The sequence below is a fragment of the Oncorhynchus nerka genome, linkage group LG12, assembly GCF_034236695.1.
Source record: "Oncorhynchus nerka isolate Pitt River linkage group LG12, Oner_Uvic_2.0, whole genome shotgun sequence".
Taxonomy (NCBI): domain Eukaryota; kingdom Metazoa; phylum Chordata; class Actinopteri; order Salmoniformes; family Salmonidae; genus Oncorhynchus; species Oncorhynchus nerka.
In genome coordinates this window covers 55,751,213-55,774,895 of record NC_088407.1, presented here as the reverse complement: position 1 = coordinate 55,774,895, position 23,683 = coordinate 55,751,213, and the positions used below count along the sequence as shown (strand labels likewise).

The 23,683-nt window shown below is 46.8% G+C and overlaps 1 protein-coding gene across 2 annotated transcripts in view; it reads left to right on the top strand.

Annotated features, from left to right (window-relative positions):
• The window catches only part of LOC115138389 (rho guanine nucleotide exchange factor TIAM2-like), a 116,368-nt gene that overhangs the window by 17,500 nt on the left and 75,185 nt on the right, over positions 1 to 23,683 (top strand). The window contains exons 2-5 of one of the 2 annotated variants that reach the window (XM_029675200.2): positions 14,567 to 14,687; positions 15,418 to 16,560; positions 16,759 to 16,794; positions 22,315 to 22,780. In XM_029675200.2, the coding sequence (XP_029531060.2) occupies positions 15,424 to 16,560; positions 16,759 to 16,794; positions 22,315 to 22,780 (1,639 nt within the window). In that variant the 5' untranslated portion in view covers positions 14,567 to 14,687; positions 15,418 to 15,423. The remainder of the gene's footprint in view (positions 1 to 14,566; positions 14,688 to 15,417; positions 16,561 to 16,758; positions 16,795 to 22,314; positions 22,781 to 23,683) is intronic. The other variant, XM_029675201.2, reaches the window with a different exon arrangement.

Sequence of the window (23,683 nt, the reverse complement as noted above, 5' to 3'; positions counted from 1 at the left end):
AACTGATTACAGATAATGAGATGGCAATGAGGGAATCGTAGTCCTGGTCCTCCCATCTGGTATCAAAGTCATCAGCTTGTCAATGGATTGCGAACGTGAAGGCATTCGTTGAACTATTCTGGAAAATTCTCCATAACACACAATTGCTGTGAGTCAGTGTCCCTCCGTTGGCGTGTGGAGAGAGTTGTTTTGCAGGCAGGGTAACCTCTCCAGAGAGACGTTCCGGTGTGGTCAGCAGAATTCCTCAGTCAGCTCAGCTCTCTGAAGCGTGTGGACAGATGGACTGAGGCTGGCTCCTGGCCATCACGCATTCCACGCCTTTAGCATGATCAGGCAGAGTGGATCACATTCCTAACCTATGCCTATAGTCCAGCCTGTATCTATTCATCTACCAGGTACACTGGACTTTGAACCGCAATATAGTATAAGCTTGGTATGTGGAGACACCTTTTTAATGACACAGGGCTACTTTGCTTCATTGATGGTGTTTAACTGGCCTCGTTTAACACGTGTTTTTGTATACCTCGCTCATCGTTATTGTGGTCGGCACAGGGATAAATGAGAACTTAATTCGTACAACTCCCGAGAACAAAGGCAGGTCTTATCCTGCTGCGAACAGAACGGAAGCATACAGCAGGTTTGTCAGTTGCACTTCTCGGAACCAAAGTCCTTATTTGTGACATAAGCTCAGCTACAGTGGAGATTTCCGTGACCTTTGTCTCTCTCCTGGGTGGTATAGGGTTCTGTTTACATCGTATCACTTTAACCATGGCTTCTACTCATTTAGCGCGCGCGTGTGTAGGCTATTTATGTGTGTCTGTTTGTTTGTGTACTCCAGAAGTGGTGTAGACCAGGCGCAGCATGTCGGGGTCTCTAAACAGCTTAAATTAGTCCTGATGGATGGTTTATGTTGTAAAGGGTTGTCTCTGGCCTTTTGTTTACACGGCTCGGATGTAGACCCTGTCAGAACACCGCTAGCCATCTAGTTACATCCCTGCCCTCTCCTCTGAGAGAACCTAAAGTGTGTTCCATTACATGCGTGTGGAACAGCCAGAGCAGACCGGGCGACTCCCAGGCAGGCCACGGTCAGAGCTACACAAGTGCCATCGAGACCGCGTAGTGCGGACATGGAAGGGTCTCTGACATTGACCCTTTCGTTGCCTTTGCACTAATTTTCATTGTCATTCATATATTTATCAATTCCCATTTTTATTAATTCAATTCAATTATTCACCATCTGCTCGTGTGTCCCAGTCGTATAACCTGGTGCCGCTGGGGAGCTTGTGATCTAGCCCGTGGTGAATTGGATCAAAGAGTGACTTTAGTGATTCAATGTCTGTGTGGCTTGACTCTGGCTCTATTTAGAGCCAAAATGGTGACTCCTTTTCCTCAAAAAGGGGACAGAAACCTCCTACTGGAAACCTACAGGCAAAATATGGACCCACTTGGCACAGTGGAGCTGGAACAGTTAACGTCAACCTGTCCTTTGGGCTTCCTACATACGCCGGACACCCAGTCAACCTGATTCAATTGAAAGACCAGAGAACAGTTTAGACACCCCGCCAGCACGACTCACGTGCCCAATGTGTTATATTGTAGGGGCGGGGAAGAGCGGGATGGCGGTGTGGGCTGGAGATACGGCTGTTTGGGTTTGAAGTTGACCTTGAGGATTTGAAGGAAAGCTGATCTCACGGATGTGAGCATCTGCTACAGCCTCTGTAGCTCCCATCTTCCCTGCAGAGGAGGAAACTGGCGTGTTTGACAGCCGTGCCGTGTCTTCCTGGGCTAGCCCCACAGTGATGGGTGGAGAACTGTTTCCCTGGGCCCCTCTAGCCTCTTAGCTGGCTCTCAGCTGGCTCTCAGCCCTCAGACCTAGACCATGGAGCCTGTGGCTTCACTGCTATCTCATGGGAGGGATGTCGTGTCGGCTCCCACCTCGACCTCAGCCCCCCCCATTGGTCAGACTAATACAAGAGACCAGGGAACTGTTCACTGGTTTACCAGACATTTAATATAGTCCAATACTCCTGCTGCAGACATTGATAATAATAGTAGGTTCTCCCACAGAGATAATGAGATTGAGGTGTGTCTTTTCCAGCTCGAACTATGAGAGTTAAACATGTCACAGCTTCTCTTCTGAGTGTCTTAGGGTGTCATCTTCCCCACAGCAGGAGAACGGCAGGTGCACATCAGCATTCCATCAGCTTCAGTCCTCATTAAGCTGCCTAATGGACAGAGTAAGGTTGTCTTGGGGGTTAAACTTTTCACACACGCGTTACACACACACACACACTTGTTTTTGATCAATCAAGTTGATTGATTGCAACTTTGAAGGTGTGTATTTTCTATGCATGCAGCATTCCCTTTCTCTGCTAAACACACACACACACACACACACACACACACACTGCTGACAGAAGCCATGCTAAATGGATAGTGACACTCCTGGGTGGATCATAAGGCTCTCTCTCCACTGAACATGGCAGTAGATGTGCTATTTACTCCCAGCTCCGACTTCGGGTCTAATACCATCTCTGTCAGTGGGGAGGAAAACACACAGGCTGCCTTGAAGTAGTTCTGGGGCGAGAGCATCTCTGACACGCAGCTCTTTGTAGACTCCTTCCACTGGGGCCTGATCTGACAGGGGACTTGACAAAGGAGGTTGATCAGGCTGTCGATCTGGGCTTACTGCTTCCACTTTGGTATAACTGAGGAGAGCTAACAGACAGTAGGGGAAGTCAGGGAGGTAATCTAGAGTTCTCACAACATGGCACCGAGAAAGGGACATGTGATGACTCTTAGTGGTTGTGCTTTGTTCATCCCAAATGTATTCATAGTGTAGAATTGCCTGGGTTTTAAGTTGCTTTGTCCACATTAGAGAGCTTTAGTGTCAGGATGTGCTGAGATTCATCGGTCTCCACTTGTCTTCCTGGTGCTAGCAGACAGACGACATCCTCCTCTCAGGAGGAGAGCCAGACCAACATGGCCAGAGACAGGAGGGAGGTAGTTCAGTTTAGACAAGAACAAGAGACCTGCCCTCTAAACTCTGACCCTGGATCATTGACATCATGGGGTCTGAATTCCACCTTCACTTTCTCTCTTGTTCTCTCGCTCTCTCTCGTACTCTCTCTCTCCCTCCCTCTCCCATATCTTCCCATCCTACCTCCCTCCAAAGCTGTAATTTCCATCAAATATTCCATGTTGTGAATATTTCAATCCCGCTGGGTGTTGCTACTCAAATCCCCCCACGAGCTGTATAATCAATGGCATCAGATTACAAATGGCGCCCAGCTACCAGAATGCATCTGTCACAGTGTTGGGGAGACACACTGGGTTATTAGCATGCTGAGTTAATGCCTCTCTCTCTGTTTTCTCTCTCTCTCCCATGGGGTTCAGTGTCAGCCGATAGTTTATTGTAGGGAGGTTTAGACATTATCAATGGGGCTGAGATGAGGTGTGAAATTAATTTGACGGCTTTTCCATGAACTGCCATTACACAATCCCCTAAATGAAAATGTCTACCGTTTACTAGGTCCTGTCTCCTGGAGCACACTGGGAAGTCTGAATTAAGATGGCAAAAGCATCACCAGAAGACACGTGCATCGGCATCTATACTGCTCTCTCTTGGTTCTTTATGACAGTTTGGATAGAGAGAAACCGTGATTCACTCCCTAATTTCCTTAACCCTCACTCACTGTCTCAGTGTAGGGCGAGAGGGCAAGCCCGGTTGGTCCTACTATGGTGATTATACAGAGGGAGAGGAGGAGAGGGGGAAGGCCATCAATGGTGGGTGGTAATGCTGAAGTTTTGTCCCGGTAGTGTCTCCTCTGACTGAGCGGGAGGGTTGAACGGTGGAGGCTATCACGGGTTGAGGGGTATCACTGGACGCGTTATCAGGGTGGTGTGTGAAAGGACTAACCCTACAGTTCACCAAACATCGGCCCTCACACTCTCCCAGCCCTGCACGCCCAAACCCATTGCTATGTAAAGCACTTTTAGACCTAGCTAGTGAAAAGCGTCATATAAATGCAGTCCATTACTGTCATTATGTACTACAATGTACAAGCACTTTTCAAGGACTTTATCTGTCAAGGTGCTGAGTAGGAGTCAGCCCAAATGGCATGTTGATGTACGTTACACGAGGCTCCTGTCTGAGAGGAGAGGAGAGGGGAGAGAGATTATCCCCCGATGAGATCCTGCCCCCTCAGAGCTCATTCAGCCTGTTAATTGAGCCTAATTATGGTCAGTCCTTTCATTGAGCTCAACGGAACTACCCACACCTGCTCTGTGTGAATATGTATTATGCTGCTCTCGCTTCCTTCCTCACACTCTTTTCATTATGGTTCTATGCTTCTGGATGTGTGTTTTCACTGTCACTGGTATGATCTTTCTCTTTCTTTCTTTCTTTCTTTGTCTCTCTTTCTGCTTCTCTGCCTCTGAAAGTGTGTTGGCTAACCCCCTCCACTCTAAAGCCTCTACAAAAGCCTTTGAGATTTCCCAGACGAGCCCATGAGGGCCATTATGCTGCTGACATTGTTTGGACCCTCTGAATGCTGCTCTTACTGTTGCCAACATTGTGAACCTGACTCCTCTTGCACATGCAGCCGGCCAAGAACAGCTTATTCTTTTACAGCTATTCGTGGACAATGGGCCCAACTACAAGCATCGTTAGTGGTTCCTTTTTTGAAATATTAGGTTACAATGTTGGCATTTGTAAGAGTTTCACAAATCAGCTCATTTTGATTGGTCTCAAGTACAGTAGCGGTGGCGTGGGTAAATTACCAGGGAAGCCAAGCCAGGGGGGAAAAGCCATATTACAACCTCTGTGTTGTGATAATTGCGTTGTTTGCTCTATAACCTGTTAGATCGTATGCCTTGACACTGTGATCTAAAGGCCGAGACAATAAGAAGACACAGTGGCAGAATAAATTCAACCACACCTTTTGTTTCATCACAAAACCGGAGAGCAACATCTGTCCGGTGAAGTCCACAAAACATATTGCATATAACAAACAGTTACATGACCTACAAAATGTTTCCGACATTTTCGAACTACTAAACTATTGATTTAGAACCAAGGAGAGTTGTCAATAAGAAAACATGTGCTGCCTCCACTATTCCAGCACCATTTCAACTTCAACATCATCTAATCACCTCTGCTTAGTCTAATACCGTGACAACTAAAAAAGACCATAAGCAATTTAGTCCAATCACTGTAAGCTAAATATGATGTGGCTGTCCATGGTACTGATTTCTAAGTGTGCGCATGCAAATAGAAAAAACATGTTGACTCACCCTACTTGTAGAGAAATGCCAATGCCATCCTCTTTCATGTTGCTTAAACTGTCTATGACTCTGTCATTCAGTTCACACTTTTAGTTTTTGTTGTCTTGCTAGCCTAACTTCATGGGCAACGATGCGCCAGGCCAGCTAGTTAACATTAGCATTAGCTACATTACATGTTGAACTTCCATCTTCTGTACATGTTGAACTTCCATCTTCTCAGGCCAGGGGCACAATGTATGAATTTATGGTTGGATCAGAATCACAGTTATAATCATTGGCCAGCACGAAGAATTAAGCAAAACCACAAGTTCAAATCCCTATCTCCACCCGTGGCTAATTTGGGAAAGGGACTATTTTAGCTAGCTAGCCACCGGACTACAACGACACAATGAGATGCAACGTTTGGCTTCTGATGTCATGTGATTGGTGTGAAGCCAAATCCAACCTGGCTTCCCTTTACACTTTTTTTTGGTGCGCCAGGAGCATTCACAGCTGAGCTCACTCAGTTTAGCTCAACGCTGATTGGTTATTATTATTTTTTTTTTAAATATCAAGGGAGGCCAAATGCTTGCTGGCTTCCCTTGCTTTCAATGCTACGGGCGGCAACAATGTCATACCCTTTTTGACCAGACAGAATCAGATAGATGGGCTACACATACTGAGACAGAGGGGCGCTGTTTCCTTTGCTCGGACGCTTTCTCAAGTGAGATACATTGACTCATGCGAATTGAAGGAAATTTACGGAACACAGAGAGACGAAATATACATTATTTTGTAAAAAAAATAGCTTCGTAAATGTCTTGTAATACACGCCACTGCTCAAGTAATTGGTTGGATTGTGTGGAGGTTGGCTATGGTCAGAGAGTCTGGAGGCTCATGAGAAGAGCACCCACTATTGGGTCTGAGTAGATCCTCCACCGTATCAAATAACCACATAGTATACGCCTCTGTAATTCGGAATGCCTATCTTGAAGGGAATGGTCTTTATATAGTCCCTTGTATAAGCAGCAGTATTGTTTGACATTCATTTTGTGAGTCCCTTATCTTCCGCCCAACGTGAAGATGTTGCAGTCTTTTAGGATGGCGTTTCGAAGCCCGGAATTGTGATAAACATTTCTAGCTTCTAATTACCTGCTGAACATCAATTTGACTGTGCGGTTTAAATCCTGTGCGGTTTAAATCTAAGCAATGCATTTGTTTTGAGCACCAGAGGTCACTCTATTCCTGTTGGTACTTGGAAAATAAAGGAGTGGCTCACACAACCTGGTGGGGAAAAGAAGGAACAGCCTTTGGAAATGTCTGGCATACTTCAGACCAGCAACTGGCCCTGCTGTGCTGTGGCTTTCTCAATGGGCCAGTTTCAATGAAGGTTCTGTGTAGAGGAGCATGTGTGTTTTTAGAAAGGTGGTCACAATTTGGACCCGCCAGGAAAGCACACCATTTGGTCTGCGTTTCAGAGACGTTAATTCCCGGGGAATGAATGTGGACTTTTGTCTCTGTGCCTTTTCTCATTCACCTTAATTAGCTTTTAAAAATGGATACAGATCTGGCCCTCTGACTCTGCATACTATTCAACCCAACCCCCTCGTCTCCCTTCACTACTCCCTTCTCGTTTCTCCTCCTCTCCTTCTCGTCTCTCCTTCTTGTCTCTCCTCCTCCTTCTCGTCTCTCCTCCCCTCCTTCTCGTCTCTCCTCCTCTCCTTCTCTTCATCCAGGCCTTAGTTTTTCTATCTGTTTTAAGGCTTCCGTATGCTTCCCATCATAAGTAGTTCGTAACAGTTTGTGCATGTACACTGAGTGTAAAAAACACCTTCCTAATACTGAGTTGCACCCTCTTTAACCCCCTCAGAACAGCCTCAATTTGTCGTTGGGGCATGGACTTTACAAGGTTGTCGAAGGCATTCCACAGGGATGCTGGCCCATGTTGACTCCAATGCTTCCAACAGTTGTGTTAAATTGGTTGGATGTCCTATGGGCGTTGGACCAATTCTTGATACACACGGGAAACTTTTGAGTGTGAAAGACACAGCAGCGTTGCAGTTCTTGACATACTCAAATCGGTGGCACCTACTACCATACCACGTTCAAAGGCACATAAATCTTTTGTCTTGCCCATTCCCCCTCTGAATGGCCCACATACACAGTCCAAGTCTCAAGGTTAAAAAAATCCTTCTTTAACCTGTCTCTTCTTCATCTACACTGATTTAACAGCTGTCATCAATAAGGGATCATAGCTTTCACCTGGTCAGTCTGTCATGGAAAGAGCAGGTGTTCTTAATGTTTTGTATACTCTGTGTATTATGACCATTTTGTGACGTTTTGGTTATTTTTAGTCTTCAGCGAGGGTTTTCTGGCTGTTCGTGCACATTACCTTTTTTTCTCGTGGCAAGACACATTTTGGTAGCCGAAGTCTCCGCCCTTTCGACTGTCATTGGTCAACAGTAGATATCCTTTAATGAGGTGTTTGTTGGCATTCAACGATAGAAGACTCATTGTCCAGTTTTCACTCGAGAAATAGTGCACCAAACATCGTAGATGTAAAATTGCAGGACTAAGATCTCCTCTGTGATAATGTCAATTTATGACAGGTTTCTTCAATTATCTTTAAAATAATTCTTACTATTTTGAGGCATCTTAAGATCGTTTATCAAGCTAATATCTTTTAAGGGAGTATACGAGCACACTCGTTCAGTTCACCTAACCGAGTTCCGGTAGGTGCCAACCCAAGCATGCGGAGGTCTTTATCCTCCTCCTCTCTCTGTTTCTGCTCTGACGGATCTCCTCAGCCTGGATTCAGAGCGTTCTATCACCGTGTTCTCTTGGGGTTGTTGTGGTATGTCGGGTCAGACGAGCCCCAGTCATAGCAGCGTTCCCTGGTGCCTCCCAGGCATTATACAGCTCCACACGCCAACTTGTCTCGCCCAATAATATCTAGTGCCCATGGAAAACTGCCTTGGGCTTTTCTTTTTTTTTTAAGTTCCTGCATCCTCTGCTGTGGCCAACGGAAAAGCAGGAGAAAGGAGAAACAACACTGAGGGTGTTCCTATACTAAATAAAACATATCTGGTCCTAACTTCCAACTGGAGAGAGTGAGTGAGGCTGGCTTGAGCACTTTTCCGCCTCCTCACCTCGCTCGGTTGCCCCGCGTTACCCTGGAGGATTACGATTCGCTGTGCCTAGAATCTGGGTGGAAGCAGAGGAAGTTTCCACATGTGCCTCAGCCAGTGTGTGTGTGCGTGTCACTTTAAGACCGGCAGGCTGACTTCATTGACTCCACTTTAAGATCAGAGCGCTCTAGATTCTCCTTGCGTTGCTCTTCAAAGAGCTTTTAGATTAAAGCTTTGGACGGAGGTAAGGGTTGTTTTTATCTCTCCATTTCATCCTTCCCTCTGTTTGCTCTATTACTAGGATTAAGATAAAACAGGGGGAAAAGCCTTTTACTGCGGTTGTCTTTAATCCAGGTGCACAGGTGTAGACAGGTCTGTGTGTCTGGTGCTTTGTTTGTGTACGAGCAGACTTCAACACGGCGTCTATTGTACTGTTTAGGGATGTTGGCATGTTTACAGCTGTAGTGTAGGCTACAACTCTTCTAGCTCTGTTACTGTAGACCCCAGCGGGCTTTATTATGTAAGGGGACCTTTCTCTCCCACAGGGGGGGACCTCGTTATCAACTCCTTACCTTTCACTGTTGCCAGCATTATATTCATTCACAGCCGAGTCCGTCAGGCTCACTGATTATTGCTGCTGTTTGCTACGATGGATTATTTGACATTTTCTGTGGTGTTTCTGGTCTGTCGCATAGCCCATGATTTAGATCCTACAGTGAAGTTGGCAACATTGGCTTTTGGTATAATCAGTGCTCTGTTATTTAGGAATTGTTTTTACGAACTGTTTTGACTCTCTTGGCATTTGTCTGATTCTGAAATGGCTCCCGCAATATCTCTGTAGGGCGTCATGTCATTCTTGGTTCAGAGCATCAGAGCACGTCGAAGAAGGCCTTTCTTAAATGTATAATGAAAAAGCCCAAAAGACACTAACAAGCAGTTGGATTGACGCTCAGTGGCTTTGGCAATACAGTACAATCTACCACAATTGTAATATATGCCTGCACTCTGATTCACGGACTTTGTTTCCTCCTTTATGACTGAATGTCCACAGGATCCTCTGTATTCAGCATGTATGACAGAGCTCAGGCGTGAGTCAGACCTCCACCTTCCAACAACATTCTACCGACGTTTAATGTTTACTTCCGGTTTTTGCCATTCCGTGTGAATTTGGTCTGGTGAAAGTGGGTCTCACTCTCAGACAGTGTTTTCCTGCTTCTAAAACAGACGTGGGATCAATTTATACTGTACTGCTCCTTTAAGAGTTAGCTAAGCATTAAGCTAGGCTCTGTGCCACAGGAAGGTGATAAGTGAGAAAGGAGAAGTCCCCTGGGTACTAATTTGACAGAAGGGAAGGTAACCTGAAGGAGAGCTGGATAGCTAGTTATAATAATAGACAACGGTATGGGTCTGGGGGAACAATGGAGTTCATGAGACCCGAAACCTTTTCAATACATCCATTGTGTCCTTCTAAATGATTAACGAGACAGTAGTTTTACCTGTGTATTCTTCTAGTGTACTTCATGTCAGATTGAAGCCAAAACCAAGCTGTCTGTCTGCTTTGATGGATCAATCATTTCCCCTGATAGGGCTATGCAGATGCATTCTTCATGCTGGGATTTCATATTGTACCTCACGTGTCTGTGTCCACTTATGCCTAGCCTTTTGAGAAATGCTAAGGGGTTGGTTCCTAATCTCTAGGGTCCTGTAGTTTAGTGGGTTAAAAAAAAGTCCACTAGCATGGAATTGTAGTGCTGGGGCTGTGTCCTCCAAGGAAGGCCCAACCCAGCCTCATGTTTCACACTGCTGTGTCTAGGGTTTTCTGAGGGTTTGTTTCTCAAGTTTACCTTGAAGGACAGGAGGGTTTTTTCTGATATAGACTTTGTGTGTGTGTGTGTGTGTGTGTGCGTGCGTGTGTGTGTGTGTGTGTGTGCGAGCGTGCGATTGCAGAGGCATGCAGATGTCTGTAAGGAGTTATATGGGGGCTTTGTGGCTCCTGTCTCAAGGAAATGAAGTTTGCTCATGAAGGAAAAATTCCGTGATGACATAGACACCCCACTACTACACCCCCTCCCACTCGTTTCTACAGCATAACTATGCAGTGTTTATACCCTGTGGAATTGTGTCCTCACTGACTTGGCCCAAGGCTCCATCCCTGAGACACGCTGTCAGACTGAACAGGGAGAGGCGTGGGAGTCTTCCTGGGCCATTAGCAGGAGAATCTCAGGTCACAGGGTGTTGGGGGAGGGAGGGCCTGAACAGATGGCCTATCGGAGGGGCTGTTGAGGAGCACAGAGCCTCGGGCAGGGGTTCAGTGATGTGGCTAAGGAAAATGTGTTCCCCTCACAAAACATTGTTACAATGCTCCGGTTCAGCCCACATCAGCAGGTTGACGTCTGCATGAATGTGTGTGTATTTTTTGGCTTTGAGCCTTTCAAACGTTCAGCCTTACCTGAATAAACAGTCAGACGTTAGCTCTGTGTCAGATAAAGCATTGAAAGGAACTGGAAGTAGCTATTGTGACAGCCTTTCTTCTGACTCTTGCAGCACGCCAGCGGAATGTGTCTATTTGCTCCCGAACAGCCTTTGTTTAGGATCTCCTAATTCATTTTGAGGGATTTGGAGCCATTTCCCTACTTCAAACTCAAGGGGCTAATCGTTGTCAATGCTAATCGGAGAGAAAGTCGGAGGGGGGAGATGAGACTATGGAAGAGGGATTGTAAATCCGTCCGTGATAGACGGTGCTTTGGTTTTCCCACAGATCCAGAATGCTGTGGAGGGCAGGTCAGGGACTATTAGCCTAGTGGAGTGGCCGACCGCTGCCGGCTCTTAACCTTGGACACGTGGCCTCTGGCCTTAACTTGGCAACCCTGGTAATTCTGGCTGTTAGAGGTCTTGGACTTGGCAACCCTTCTCACTGTATCTGTCAGAGCTAAAGGCCTTAGACTTGGCAACCCTGAGAACACTTTCTGTCAGGAAAGCTGCTTTGCTTCTTTGAAACTGAGAACAGCCTCCTCCTGGCAGACACATTTCCATTGACCCAGTGGTGCCATCTCTGTAACAAGTGTCTCTTTTATCACTCTGTTATTTCTCATGAGAATAGATGCCAGAGTCTTATTTGCTCTGTTTACTCTCACTTGAAGTCAAGTTCAGTATCATTGCCACCAGTGTCTCTGTACAAGATGTGGGAACGTTTATGGCTGGTGATGGTTAGCAGCGGTTTGTAATACACTACATGACCATAAGTATGTGGACGCTCGTCGAACATCTCATTCCAAAATCATGGCATTAATATGGAGTTGGTATAATGTAACAGCCTCCACTCTTCTGATATAACAGAAGATATAACAGCCTCCACTCTTCTGATATAACAGAAGATATAACAGCCTCCACTCTTCTGATATAACAGAAGATATAACAGCCTCCACTCTTCTGATATAACAGAAGATATAACAGCCTCCACTCTTCTGATATAACAGAAGATATAACAGCCTCCACTCTTCTGATATAACAGAAGATATAACAGCCTCCACTCTTCTGATATAACAGAAGATATAACAGCCTCCACTCTTCTGATATAACAGAAGATATAACAGCCTCCACTCTTCTGATATAACAGAAGATATAACAGCCTCCACTCTTAAGATATAACAGCCTCCACTCTTCTGGGAAGGCTTTCCAATAGATATTGGAACATTGCTGCGGGGACTTGTTTCCATTCAGCCACAAGAGCATTAGTGAGGTCGGGCACTGATGTTGGGCGATTTAGGCCTGGCTCGCATTCAGCATTCCAATTCATCCCAAAGGGGAGGTCAGGGCTCTGTGCAGGCCAGTCAAGTTCTTCGACACCGATCTCGACAAACCATTTCTGTATGGACCTCGCTTTGTGCACGGGGGCATTGTCATGCGGAAACAAGAAAAGGCCTTCCCCAAACTGTTGCCACAAAGTTGGAAGCACAGAATTGTCTAGAATGTCATTGTATGATGTAGCGTTAAGATTTCACTTCAATGGAACTAAGGGACCTAGCCTGAACCATGAAGAACAGCCCCAGACCATTAGTCCTCTTCCAAGCTTTACAGTTGGCACTGTATTCTCCTAGCGTTCTCCTGGCATCCGCCAAACCCAGATTCATCCGCCAGACAGTGAAGCGTGATTCATTACTCTAGAGAACTCATTTCCACTGCTCTAGAGTCCAATGATGGCGAGCTTTACAGTTTGGAACTCGGTAGTGAGTGTTGCAACTGTGGGACAGACTATTTTTGCGCTCTTCAGCACTCTGAGGTCCCGTTCTGTGAGCTTGTGTGGCCTACCACTTCGCAGCTGAGCCATTATTGCTCCTAGACATTTCCACTTCATAATAACTGCCCTTACAGTTGACAGCTCTAGCAGGGCAGACATTTGACGAACTGACTTGTTGGAAAGGTGACATCCTATGACGGTACCACATTGAACTCTTCAGTAAGGCCATTCTACTGTCAATGTTTGTCTATGGAGATTGCATGGCTGTGTGCTTGATTTTACACAGCTGTCAGCAGCAGGTGTGGCTGAAAATAGTCAAATCCACTTATTTGAAGGGATGTCCACATACTTTTGTGTGTATGTAGATGTGTGTATGTATATATGTGTATATATAATATGTATATGTGTGTGTATATATGTGTCTATGTGTGTGTGTACACTATGTATGTATGTATGTATGTATGTATGTATGTATGTATGTATGTATGTATGTATGTATGTATGTATGTATCTGTATATACATCTGTATATATACATACATCTGTATATACATACGTATGTATGTATGTATGTATGTATGTATGTATGTATGTATGTATGTATGTATGTATGTATGTATGTATGTATGTATGTATCTGTCTGTATATATACATAAAAACAAACATGGCTAAACTGTTAACCTTGTGCCAGACTGACCCGCTTCATCTAAACCTGATTATACATTATCATAACCAAGACTTGATTTAACACAAGATTTAACACATTGGAAAGGTCACAGATACCCCCCAAAAAATGTTTTATGACTGTGACATCAGTCTTCTGCCACAATACCACCTTTACCCTCAAGCCGGAGCTTCTGGATTCCCATTACCCTCAGCCTATATGCTACAGTACATTACATCTAGTCATTCAGCAGACTATCCCCTGCTTGACTCTAAGGTCTCTAAAGTCAAGGTACATGCGTATAGTAGGAAGGCGAGATAAAGAGCAGTAATGCCACAGATCAGTTCATCTGTTGGCAGCAGGGTATTTACACGATGTCCTCTCACACAGGCTGTATGTGTGCTGCTACACCAGTGGAGGATGGCTATCATGCGAGTTGTTTCCTGGACTGTGAGCTACACGCATGTAGATGTGTAATAGTATACTGGAAGGGTTGTGCTCTTTCATCAGCTGTGCCCATAACTACAGTAAGAAAGCTCTGCAGCGGTTTATGTTTTTCTGAATCCGCCCCTGGACATATTTGGCTGTTGGGGCGCAAAAAGAAATGGCTGGATTTCCAGTGTTAAAAATAAACAGCGGGGCAAACTGTAGCCAGCTTTTCAAAAACTTTCCCAACTGATCAAAGAAGACGTCATTGAGTTCTGCAGAGTTGGAAATAATGTTTAGTTTGGAGAGGGATATAAGGAGGCATTGAGTCAGAGGGAGTGAGAGTGAGTTTCTACAGTAGTCATAGACCCAGAATGGCACAGCAGCACAGACCTGGGCTCCTTTAGGTTCACTGTGATGGAAACCGGGTGCAGGTTTGAGTCTAACACATGGAAGCGTGTCATTTTTGTGCTGTCTTTGACAGCTAAAGTTTGTAGATACTAATTCAATTTTGGTGTGTTGTATGCCATGCATGCCCTCTCTTCAGAGAGGGCATGCATGCAGGGCAAGTGTTATTCCTCTTGTCAACAGACATTGAGGATTTTTGTAAAGTGAATCTGCTCCTCAGTGCCCTACTTTAGAGTAGTCCTCTGATCAAAGCTTGGGTGTCCTCTTCTTAACCACTGAAAGACCAAAGTCCTCTCCCGACGGCTGGATTAGGACTCAGACCTAATTGCAACACCTGTCATCAAACATGGGAGTTTGTCACAGGCAGTTAACAAATCTGTGTTGGCATAGCGATAACCCAGTCACTAATCCCAAGCGCTCTCCTTTGTGTGTCCCTCAGATGATCCTGGCTGTGCAGCAGGACGACATAGTGTTGTCTGAGTTGTCTGAGAGCGGAGGAGTTCAGGACCACCATGCCCGCTGGAAGGCCACGCTCTGACAAGACACTGTAGGACACACAGGTGAGTCGACGGTTCTGTCTCCTATCAGAGATATTAACAGTGCTTCTATAAGTGGTAGTGATTATAGGTAAGTCGCTTAGTACATTTTAAGCAGTGCAGGGAGTGGAAGATTATAGCTATTGTAGTGTTGCCAACTAGACTGATAATGGAGCGACTTTACAGTAAGTGAGCCGTAGCTATCTTCAGTAACACATGACAGTTGACAAGCAGTTGTCAAATCAAGCCTTTCTATGTCTCAAACCGCACCTTACAGTGCTTTGATTCACTCCCTTCAGATGTCTGGTCATGCCCCATCCTTCCCGAATCTAAAGCCCTTTGAGGTTCCCTGGAAGTCATTTCACACATAACAGCCATGAAGGCTTGTTGGTCACACTGGCGCTGATGCCGCCTTGGTACCTTTCCTGGAAAATGTCTAAAATAAGAAGAACAGGCTGTCTTTTGTAATTATTAGATGCTCTCCTGCGCAATTATGCCTTTTTCTTTGGTCTTTTCACTCAGATGTTATCCGATTAAACTTAGTCCGTGACTGATGGCCTCCCATAGGAATCATTAGTCGGTAAGTGTAGTGTGGTAATGTCTATTTGGAACGAGTCTCTCAACCATGGCCAATCTGAGTTACAGTAGCCTCTCAGCACAGCAGTGTGACGACACCTGAAATGATGTCACCCAACAGATGTCTGCCTTGCCTTCCATAGTATCTCTGACAGAATTGGTCTCCTTTGTCTTCCAGATCGCAATGGGAAACTCTGAGAGCCAATACAGCCTTCAGGGGCCCAAGGGCACCAGCTTAATCCTCCCCGGGAAACAAAAACCCTACTCACTAAAGTTCCGCTCAACCAAAGAAGAGGTTCTTTCCCCCCATACGTGGTGGAAAGGTGGGCCAGGGGGCTCAGGTTACAAAGCCAGGACTGTTGGCCGAGGCTGCCTCTCCCCCCCGCAGAGGAGAGGAGAGCCGTACGTCTCCAGACACTACGATTATGTGAAGGGCAGTCCAAACTGCCGTCGTTGGCATGACTCCCCACCAGGAGGCGGCTCACAACTCCCATCTGAGAATGGCTGCTGCCCATTTGAAGGCAGTGGACGCCTGGACAGTAGAGCATCAGGGGAGCTGAACGACCATGCTCTGAACGGACACAGGAACCCAGAGAGGATGCCAGGAGAGGGTGAGGGGCTGGAGGAGCAAAGCAGTCCCAGGGTGGTCATCAAGAAGGATGGTAGTTTGAGGGTGGAGTTCACCAACACTAACAGTGGTCTGCTTCTGGACGAGGCCTCTGGGCCGGTGCAGCTGCTCAAATTCTCCCCCACCCTAGAGTCCACCTCAAGCCTTCCTGGCAGCAGCAGGAGGCCTGAGGCCCACCACGGAGCTCCGCAGCCAGCCTCAACCTCCACCACCAGGACCAGCAAGGGCAGCTCGCTGAGCTCCGAGGGGTCCTGGTACGACTCGCCCTGGGGGCACAGTGCGGACCTCTGTGACCAGGACCAGACCTGCTCCCCCAGTAGGACTATGGGGAACAGTGGGGCTGACCAGTTGGAGGCCTTTGGCCAACAGTCTCCCCTAGTGTCCATATCAGATCTCTACAGGGACCCTAGTATGGCTGCCACCTTCCCCACGGCTAAGGACCTGTCGGCACAGTACAGGGAATCCCCCCATCACATCCAGCACCGGGCCTCCTTTGTTTCGGCCCTGGACGTGCCTACTGAGGAGGAGTGCCCGGAGGCCAGGCAGTACTCGTCCTACACCCTGCCCTGCCGTAAGGCCCGGCCCAGCGGAGAGCGCTCCACCCTGAAGAAGGGCTCTGGCGCGGTCAGAAGTCGCATGAGACGCCTCAGCGACTGGACTGGAAGTCTTAGCAGGAAGAAGAGGAAGACACAGGTGAGTGAGGCTGTTGTATGGGCTTGTCTGTGTAGGTCAGGATCCTACAGCTCAAACAATCTGCATCCAAAATTGTGAAGTTTTTTTCAGAAACATTTGTCAATGTCCCTAAGTAATAACCCCACAAAGAGCAAGCAGAAGCGACAGTGGCAAGGAAACACTTCCGCTCAGGTTCTAAACTAATGATGTTCTTCACAGGGTGTATACAGATCTATGAACTATCTTCATGGCTTGGTATGTACAACCAGTACAGCTTTGTTTGCAGTTAGTTCTGTAGCCATAGCATATTGCTAGTCTCTATGTAGTCCAACTGTAGTCTGTAGTTGAGGTATTGCCTTAGATTTACATGTAGCTTTTTTTTACCCCCTAATTTCGATCTTGTCTCATCGCTGCAACTCCCCAACGGGCTCGAGAGAGAGAGAGGGAGAGAGGCCATTCTAAAGCAGCAACCAGAAGCACAGCATGTTGTTCTATTTTCACCTCGACTATTCTTGTGTTTTACAAGATTTTATTCTCATAGAACCCTCAGGAAGGACATTCTCTTTTGATAATTGTGGTATATATTTTGATGCGTCCTCTGAAACATGACCCGCCTAACCGCTGTCGTGTCTTTGGCATCATTAAATGTGAAGACTGTTATTTTAGCAAATCAATTCTCTGTCATTATTATTACGTGATTAAACTAATCATGTAAATGTAATGAACTAGGAAGTCGGGGCACCACGGAAAATCTTCAGATTACAAAGTTAGAATTTTCCGAATATAACTCTTCAGATATTTTAATATCTGATCAATTAGTCTTCTATTAATGAATTATTTTATACCTCATGTCAGTCTCATTCCAAACATCATAAATTGTTGGTTATCTGCACGAACCCAGACTTTACTATGAATCATCCACCAATTGGTTTAATCATTTATTTACTAACTAAATAATCACAGAAATGCATAAACAAACCGTAGATATTGGTTACAAGGATAGGGATGATTCCCTTGTGGGCTAAGCCGATATGACGGCTTGGTGGACAAAGGGAAGTGGGTGTGGACTGAGAGAGTGGGAAAGACAAAAGGGATCACTACACACAGTTGATAATTATATTAATTGAAATGCTAATCCTTTGCACATGAACGCTCACTCATTCGGGAATAATTGCAATCAATATATATTTACGCCCATGTGTCATTGAGATCTCTGTTGGAATCGTCAGTCCATCTGTTGGAGAGTTCATCCGAGTCGCTCGCTCTTTCGTGGTTAGAATGGATACTTCAGAGTACCATTCAGAAATGTTCTCATAGAATAGATGTTTCGGCGGTTGTCGGTATTCGCATTCCAGGTTTACATAATTTCTAGCTGCAGACTAGTAATTAGTACCTAAGATTTGCTCCTATTCTGTAGGGATCGAGAGTCTCAGTTTCATCTTTTCCAGCCGTGTAGCCAATGCTCCACATGGTATGTTTAGGAATTCAATAACTATTCGCAATCACAGCTCACCCTGTGGGTTTGCTCAGTCTGAAGATGATTTTCTTAGGAGGGTGTTTTATTCGTAACCATAGAAAAGGCGGTTCCATGACGCCAGATCATGTCTGTGCTCTCGGTGGTGGGCCAATGACTTAGTTAAACTTTATTGGGAATTACAATTCTCTCACATTAAAGGTTTAACATCACATTACGTCATTTCACAAATAGTTTAATCTTTACTCATTCATTTTATACAAGAATTAGATGCAAACCTCATAACTGAGGCACCTGTATAAACAGAGTTATGGTATTGTGGCTGTATTGTCTTTCATGAGGTCACAAACATGAAACAAAATGGACCGGGTCGTAGCTGGCTTCTCCACCGGCAATTTACACATTCTCCAAAATATGGATATTGTTCAGTTCTCAAATTCTGTGATGTAGTAGAATTTGGCGGGAGTTCCTTTGTTCTACTGTGAAACTCTGCATGAAACTGGGAGAGAGTCTCCGCCAGGAATTTACGACCTCAGATAACAGAACCTGGGCGTAGGAGAGAGGGGGAAGCCACAATCTATAACCAGAAAGGGCCACGTCATGACACCGCGCTCCTTAACACCCGGACGCTTAACCCGGAAGCCAGCCACAACACTGACGGAGGAAACGCCATTCAACTGGTGACCGGGTTCTTAGTTCATACTGGTCCCCATGTGGGAATCGAACCCACAACCCTGGCATTGCCAGTGCCATCCTCAACAAACTGAGCCACACGGGACCCCCTTAGCTGCATCAGGTGTGTCTAGTCTCCTTTGGAATTTCCCTGTTTGAGATATGAATGTCTGTAGCTCCACAGGAGAATATGGTTATTATGTGCTTGGCACAGACCAGTGTTCCAACCCTGTTAGTGTCCTGTTAAGGAGGGGGGAAGAGGAAGCAACTCTCTGGCATTTTCTTGGCTGGGGACTGTCACTGGTTACCTGGGCCATGTGCCTCAGTGGTCGGTGTCGTCTCGCCAGGAACACAACGTCGTCCCCGGTCCCGAGGACCACAATACCAGCTGTCTGAGGACTGAAAACCACAGGGTACCGCAAAATGAAATTTGCAACGCGGATGGTGCATTGTGTAGGGACTAGAGATGCAGTCGTCTAACGGAGAGTAAGGCATGAAACCGAGAAGAAAGATGAGAAGCCAAAGGGTCTGCAGATTCCATGACTACGTCTGGGTAGGTACAAGAGATCATGTCAGTTTAGTGTTGTTGCTAACCCCATGCTAATGGAGGGAATATGCTAAATGCCATGTGTTGGATGCATAGCTTGCCATTGTAGGTGATTTGCTGTTGTGTGTTGGTGTGATTGGTTGAAACGGCATGTTATTTACCAGTTTACAGCAGGTCTGTATGACGTATAGTTCAGTGTTGCAGCATGGGTCAGACGGCTGAGAACTGGACCTGTAGAAGGACACCAGGCTGTTTTGTACAGGATAGGAATAACCATGACTTGTATGCCAAATCACTGGATAGTGTGTTTGTGTAAATCTGTGTTATGGATCTGCAATAGCTTATTTAGAGCATTTAGCCCCATAAATGTAACCACAATAGTCATATTTTCTGCAACAAAGGCTAAGTAGGTAATTGCTAAAACTGTGCGCTGTAAGATTTTCCAAATTAGTTGAACTGCTCGAAAACGTGGCCCTCTGTGACTTTGTCTTTAAATCAAACATTATGCACCAATTCAATAGCTCTTTTAAACTTGAACACACTTTTCAGACAATGCCAAGATAATTGCTGTAAGACTTTAAATCTCTGTTGCAGTGAAACTATGTCCCAGCTCAATATTTAGAAACCCCAACACACTCATAATGATGAGGTTGTCATGGTGATTAAGATATGGTGGAGCTGCTCTGGGCTCTACTCACCACCCTGTCCTGCTCTCCAGAGAGCCAGTCCATAGTATGTTCTGTATGGATAGGTGCTCGTTCATTAGGGTCTGACAAAGGAAATCGGGGAAGGTAAAAGGACTTCCCTGACGCACAGAGAAGGATATGTGCTCATTAATTTGGGTTTGACCCACGTTGGGGGTAAAGCTTTCACTCTAAACTACTAGACCTCACTTAAACCCTAATAATCTCCTGCCATGTGTTGGGTTTGGGAAGAGACCTAGGACTCACAGCTTCCCTGCACTATTGAACTTTTTGACCTTTTCAGTGAGAACGAGGAGGGCTTATGGAGGACTGTGATTTGAAGTTGTTCTGGTTCCCAGCGCAGCTTCATAGGTCCATGAGAAACTCTCCAACAAACCCTGGTCAATCCGAGTAACACTCAAACCCCCATTCTCCTTTAAACTCCACCTTACCTCAAATGTGTGTCCTGTGTAGGCGTTAGGCAACCCTGGCCTTCAGGACAGATTAGTAATGAGCAGAGGGATATTATTAGAGATAAATGGTCTCTTTCAGTGTTCTGACTCAAACTGTGAATTCTTCATGGGCAAATGTTGGAGCGTGATGTTTCCAACTGAGCTCTGGATAGTTTAATTGGAGCCATTCAGAGTTTTTATAGCTTCATGCTGACACATTCACTGGGTCTCTTTGCCCTCTGGTGACTCTGGAGTCCAGGACAGAGACCGTTCAGGGGCCCACCCTGGCCTTGTTCTGTTCCTGTCTGGGGCTCTTGTTTCACCAAGGCCACTTAATCACCCACAGCTTCCAGTTGGCTCATTGATTCATATATCACCAAATCACAGCATCACAGCCCCTTTTCAACGAGTCAACCCAAATCAGGACTAATTCCAGCTCTTGTTCCCCTCCAGCTGGACTCCAGAGCTCAGCTGTGGTTTAGGGGCGCACTGCGCCCTCCAAGCCAGCCTCTTAGGTCCAGTCCAGGTCCTTATGAGAATCAGCTGGGGTAGACGTGGTAGGAAAGGGGTGATTAGAGGAGACTGCTGGAAGAAAGAGGAGACTGAGGGAGAAAGGGAGACTGACGGACAGCCGGGAAGAAGAGGGTAGACTGAGCGAGAGACTGGGGAAGGGCATCAGAACACTGTTTGTGTTTGAAGTGCACTCAACCCAGTTGCCAGGGGAGACCAGATGCTGCAATCTATTGGAGTGCAGGTGGGCTTTCATTACCCCTGAAAGAGAAAGAGTTCAATCCCATGAAGTAGTGTTCTACTGGGGTCAGGAAACCAGGGTGCCCTCACAGACGCAATTAAATTGTCTCAGTCTCAAGAACTTTAGTCGCCAGAGTTCCAGGTTCAGGAATTGAAGTGTTTTTGTTGTGGGACTCCTCACTCTCTCACCTCATCCCACCCTCTCTCCATACCCTCTCCTCACTCTCTCACCTCATCCCACCCTCTCTCCATACCGTCTCCTCACTCTCTCACCTCATCCCACCCTCTCTCCATACCCTCTCCTCACTCTCTCACCTCATCCCACCCTCTCTCCATACCCTCTCCTCACTCTCTCACCTCATCCCACCCTCTCTCCATACCTCTCCTCTCTCACCTCATCCCACCCTCTCTCCTCACCCTCTCCTCACTCTCTCACCTCATCCCACCCTCTCTCCTCTACCCTCACCTCATCCCACCCTCTCTCCATACCCTCTCTCACTCTCCTCATCCCACCCCTCTCCATACCCTCTCTCTCTCACCTCATCCCACCCTCTCTCCTACCCCTCACTCACTCTCTCACCTCATCCCACCCTCCCCATACCCTCTCTCACTCTCTCACCCATCCCACCCTCTCCATACCCTCTCTCACTCTCTCACCTCATCCCACCCTCTCTCCTTACCTCTCCTCACTCTCTCATCTCATCCCCCCTCTCTCCTTACCCTCTCCTCACTCTCTCATCTCATCCCACCCTCTCTCCTTACCCTCTCCTCACTCTCTCACCTCATCCCACCCTCTCTCCTCCCTACCCTCACCTCATCCCACCTCTCTCCCTCTCTCACCTCATCCCACCCTCTCTCCCTACCCTCTCCTCACTCTCTCACCTCATCCCACCCACCCTCTCTCCCTACCCTCCTCACTCCTCTCTCACCTCATCCCACCTCTCTCCCTACCCTCCCTCACCCTCTCACCTCATCCCACCCTCTCTCCCTACCCTCTCCTCACTCTCTCACCTCATCCCACCCTCTCCTCCTCTACCCTCTCCCCTCCCACTCTCTCACTCTCTCACCTCATCCCACCCTCTCTCCCTACTCTCTCCCCACTCTCACCTCCTCCCACCGTCTCTGCCTACCCTCTTCTCACTCTCACCTTGTCCCACCCCCTCTCCCTACCCTCTTCTTCCCTCTATGTGCTTCCAGGAGCCCCGGTATAAGGATGGCAGCGAGGTCTTTGACAGTGGAGTGGATGGCCTGACAGCTGACACCAGCTCTCCCTCCCAAGTATCCAGCCTGTGGTACCCTGGCGGTGTGGGGGCCTCCCGGGCCCAGTCGGCAGGGGCTCTCCACCACAGCAACGATGCCCTTCGTCAGAACATCTATGAGAACTTCATGCGTGAGCTGGAGACAGGGACTGGACAGGGCAGTAGTGGAGGAGGGGGAGCTGGTGAAAGGAGAGACCCGTCTACGGGGACAGAAGAGGGCGAGAGCAGCAGTGAGTCTGCAGGGGGCTCTCTGGAGCAGCTGGACTTGCTGTTTGAGAAGGAGCAGGGGGTGGTACGCAGGGCCGGCTGGCTGTCCTTTAAACCCCTCCTCACCCTGCATAAGGACAGGAAGCTGGAGATGGTCACACGCAGGAAGTGGAAACAGTACTGGGTCACCCTGAAAGGCGAGTACTGAGCAGAGGGAAACAGGGTTTGGCACATTGCCGTCTAAGGTCCAGTCGGTCAGAATTGAATTGGTCCTTGAATAGCTGACTGAAATGGAGTGGAGCTTGATGCTCTCTAGGTTGGGTCACATTGAAAGGTGAGTTAAAGGTGTGAGGAGAGGAGAGGGTATTCCAATTTACAGGTCCAGTCGATATGACCACTGTATCATGGAATACATCAACTGAAATGTAATTTATGCTGGGGGACAGGGGAAGGACAGGTTTAAGTAAAACTCTCTCTTAAAGAGAGTACAGACATATCACTTAAGTGAGAACAGCAGCTTCATGTGGTTTCCTTTACATAGCCTGTGCATTACATTTACCATAGATTGATTCTTCACTATCCTAAAAGCTTACAGGGAATTATTCTGGTGTATTTACCGGCTAAATGGGTAAACCTCAGACCAGGTGCTAAATGGGTAAACCTCAGACCAGGTGCTAAATGGGTAAACCTCAGGCCAGATGCTAAATGGGTAAACCTCAGGCCAGGTGCTAAATGGGTAAACCTCAGGCCAGGTGCTAAATGGGTAAACCTCAGGCCAGGTGCTAAAAGGGTAAACCTCAGGCCAGGTGCTAAATGGGTAAACCTCAGGCCAGGTGCTAAATGGGTAAACCTCAGGCCAGGTGCTAAATGGGTAAACCTCAGGCCAGGTGCTAAATGGGTAAACCTCAGGCCAGGTGCTAAATGGGTAAACCTCAGGCCAGGTGCTAAATGGGTAAACCTCAGGCCAGGTGCTAAAAGGGTAAACCTCAGGCCAGGTGCTAAAAGGGTAAACCTCAGGCCAGGTGCTAAAAGGGTAAACCTCAGGCCAGGTGCTAAATGGGTAAACCTCAGACCAGGTGCTAAATGGGTAAACCTCAGGC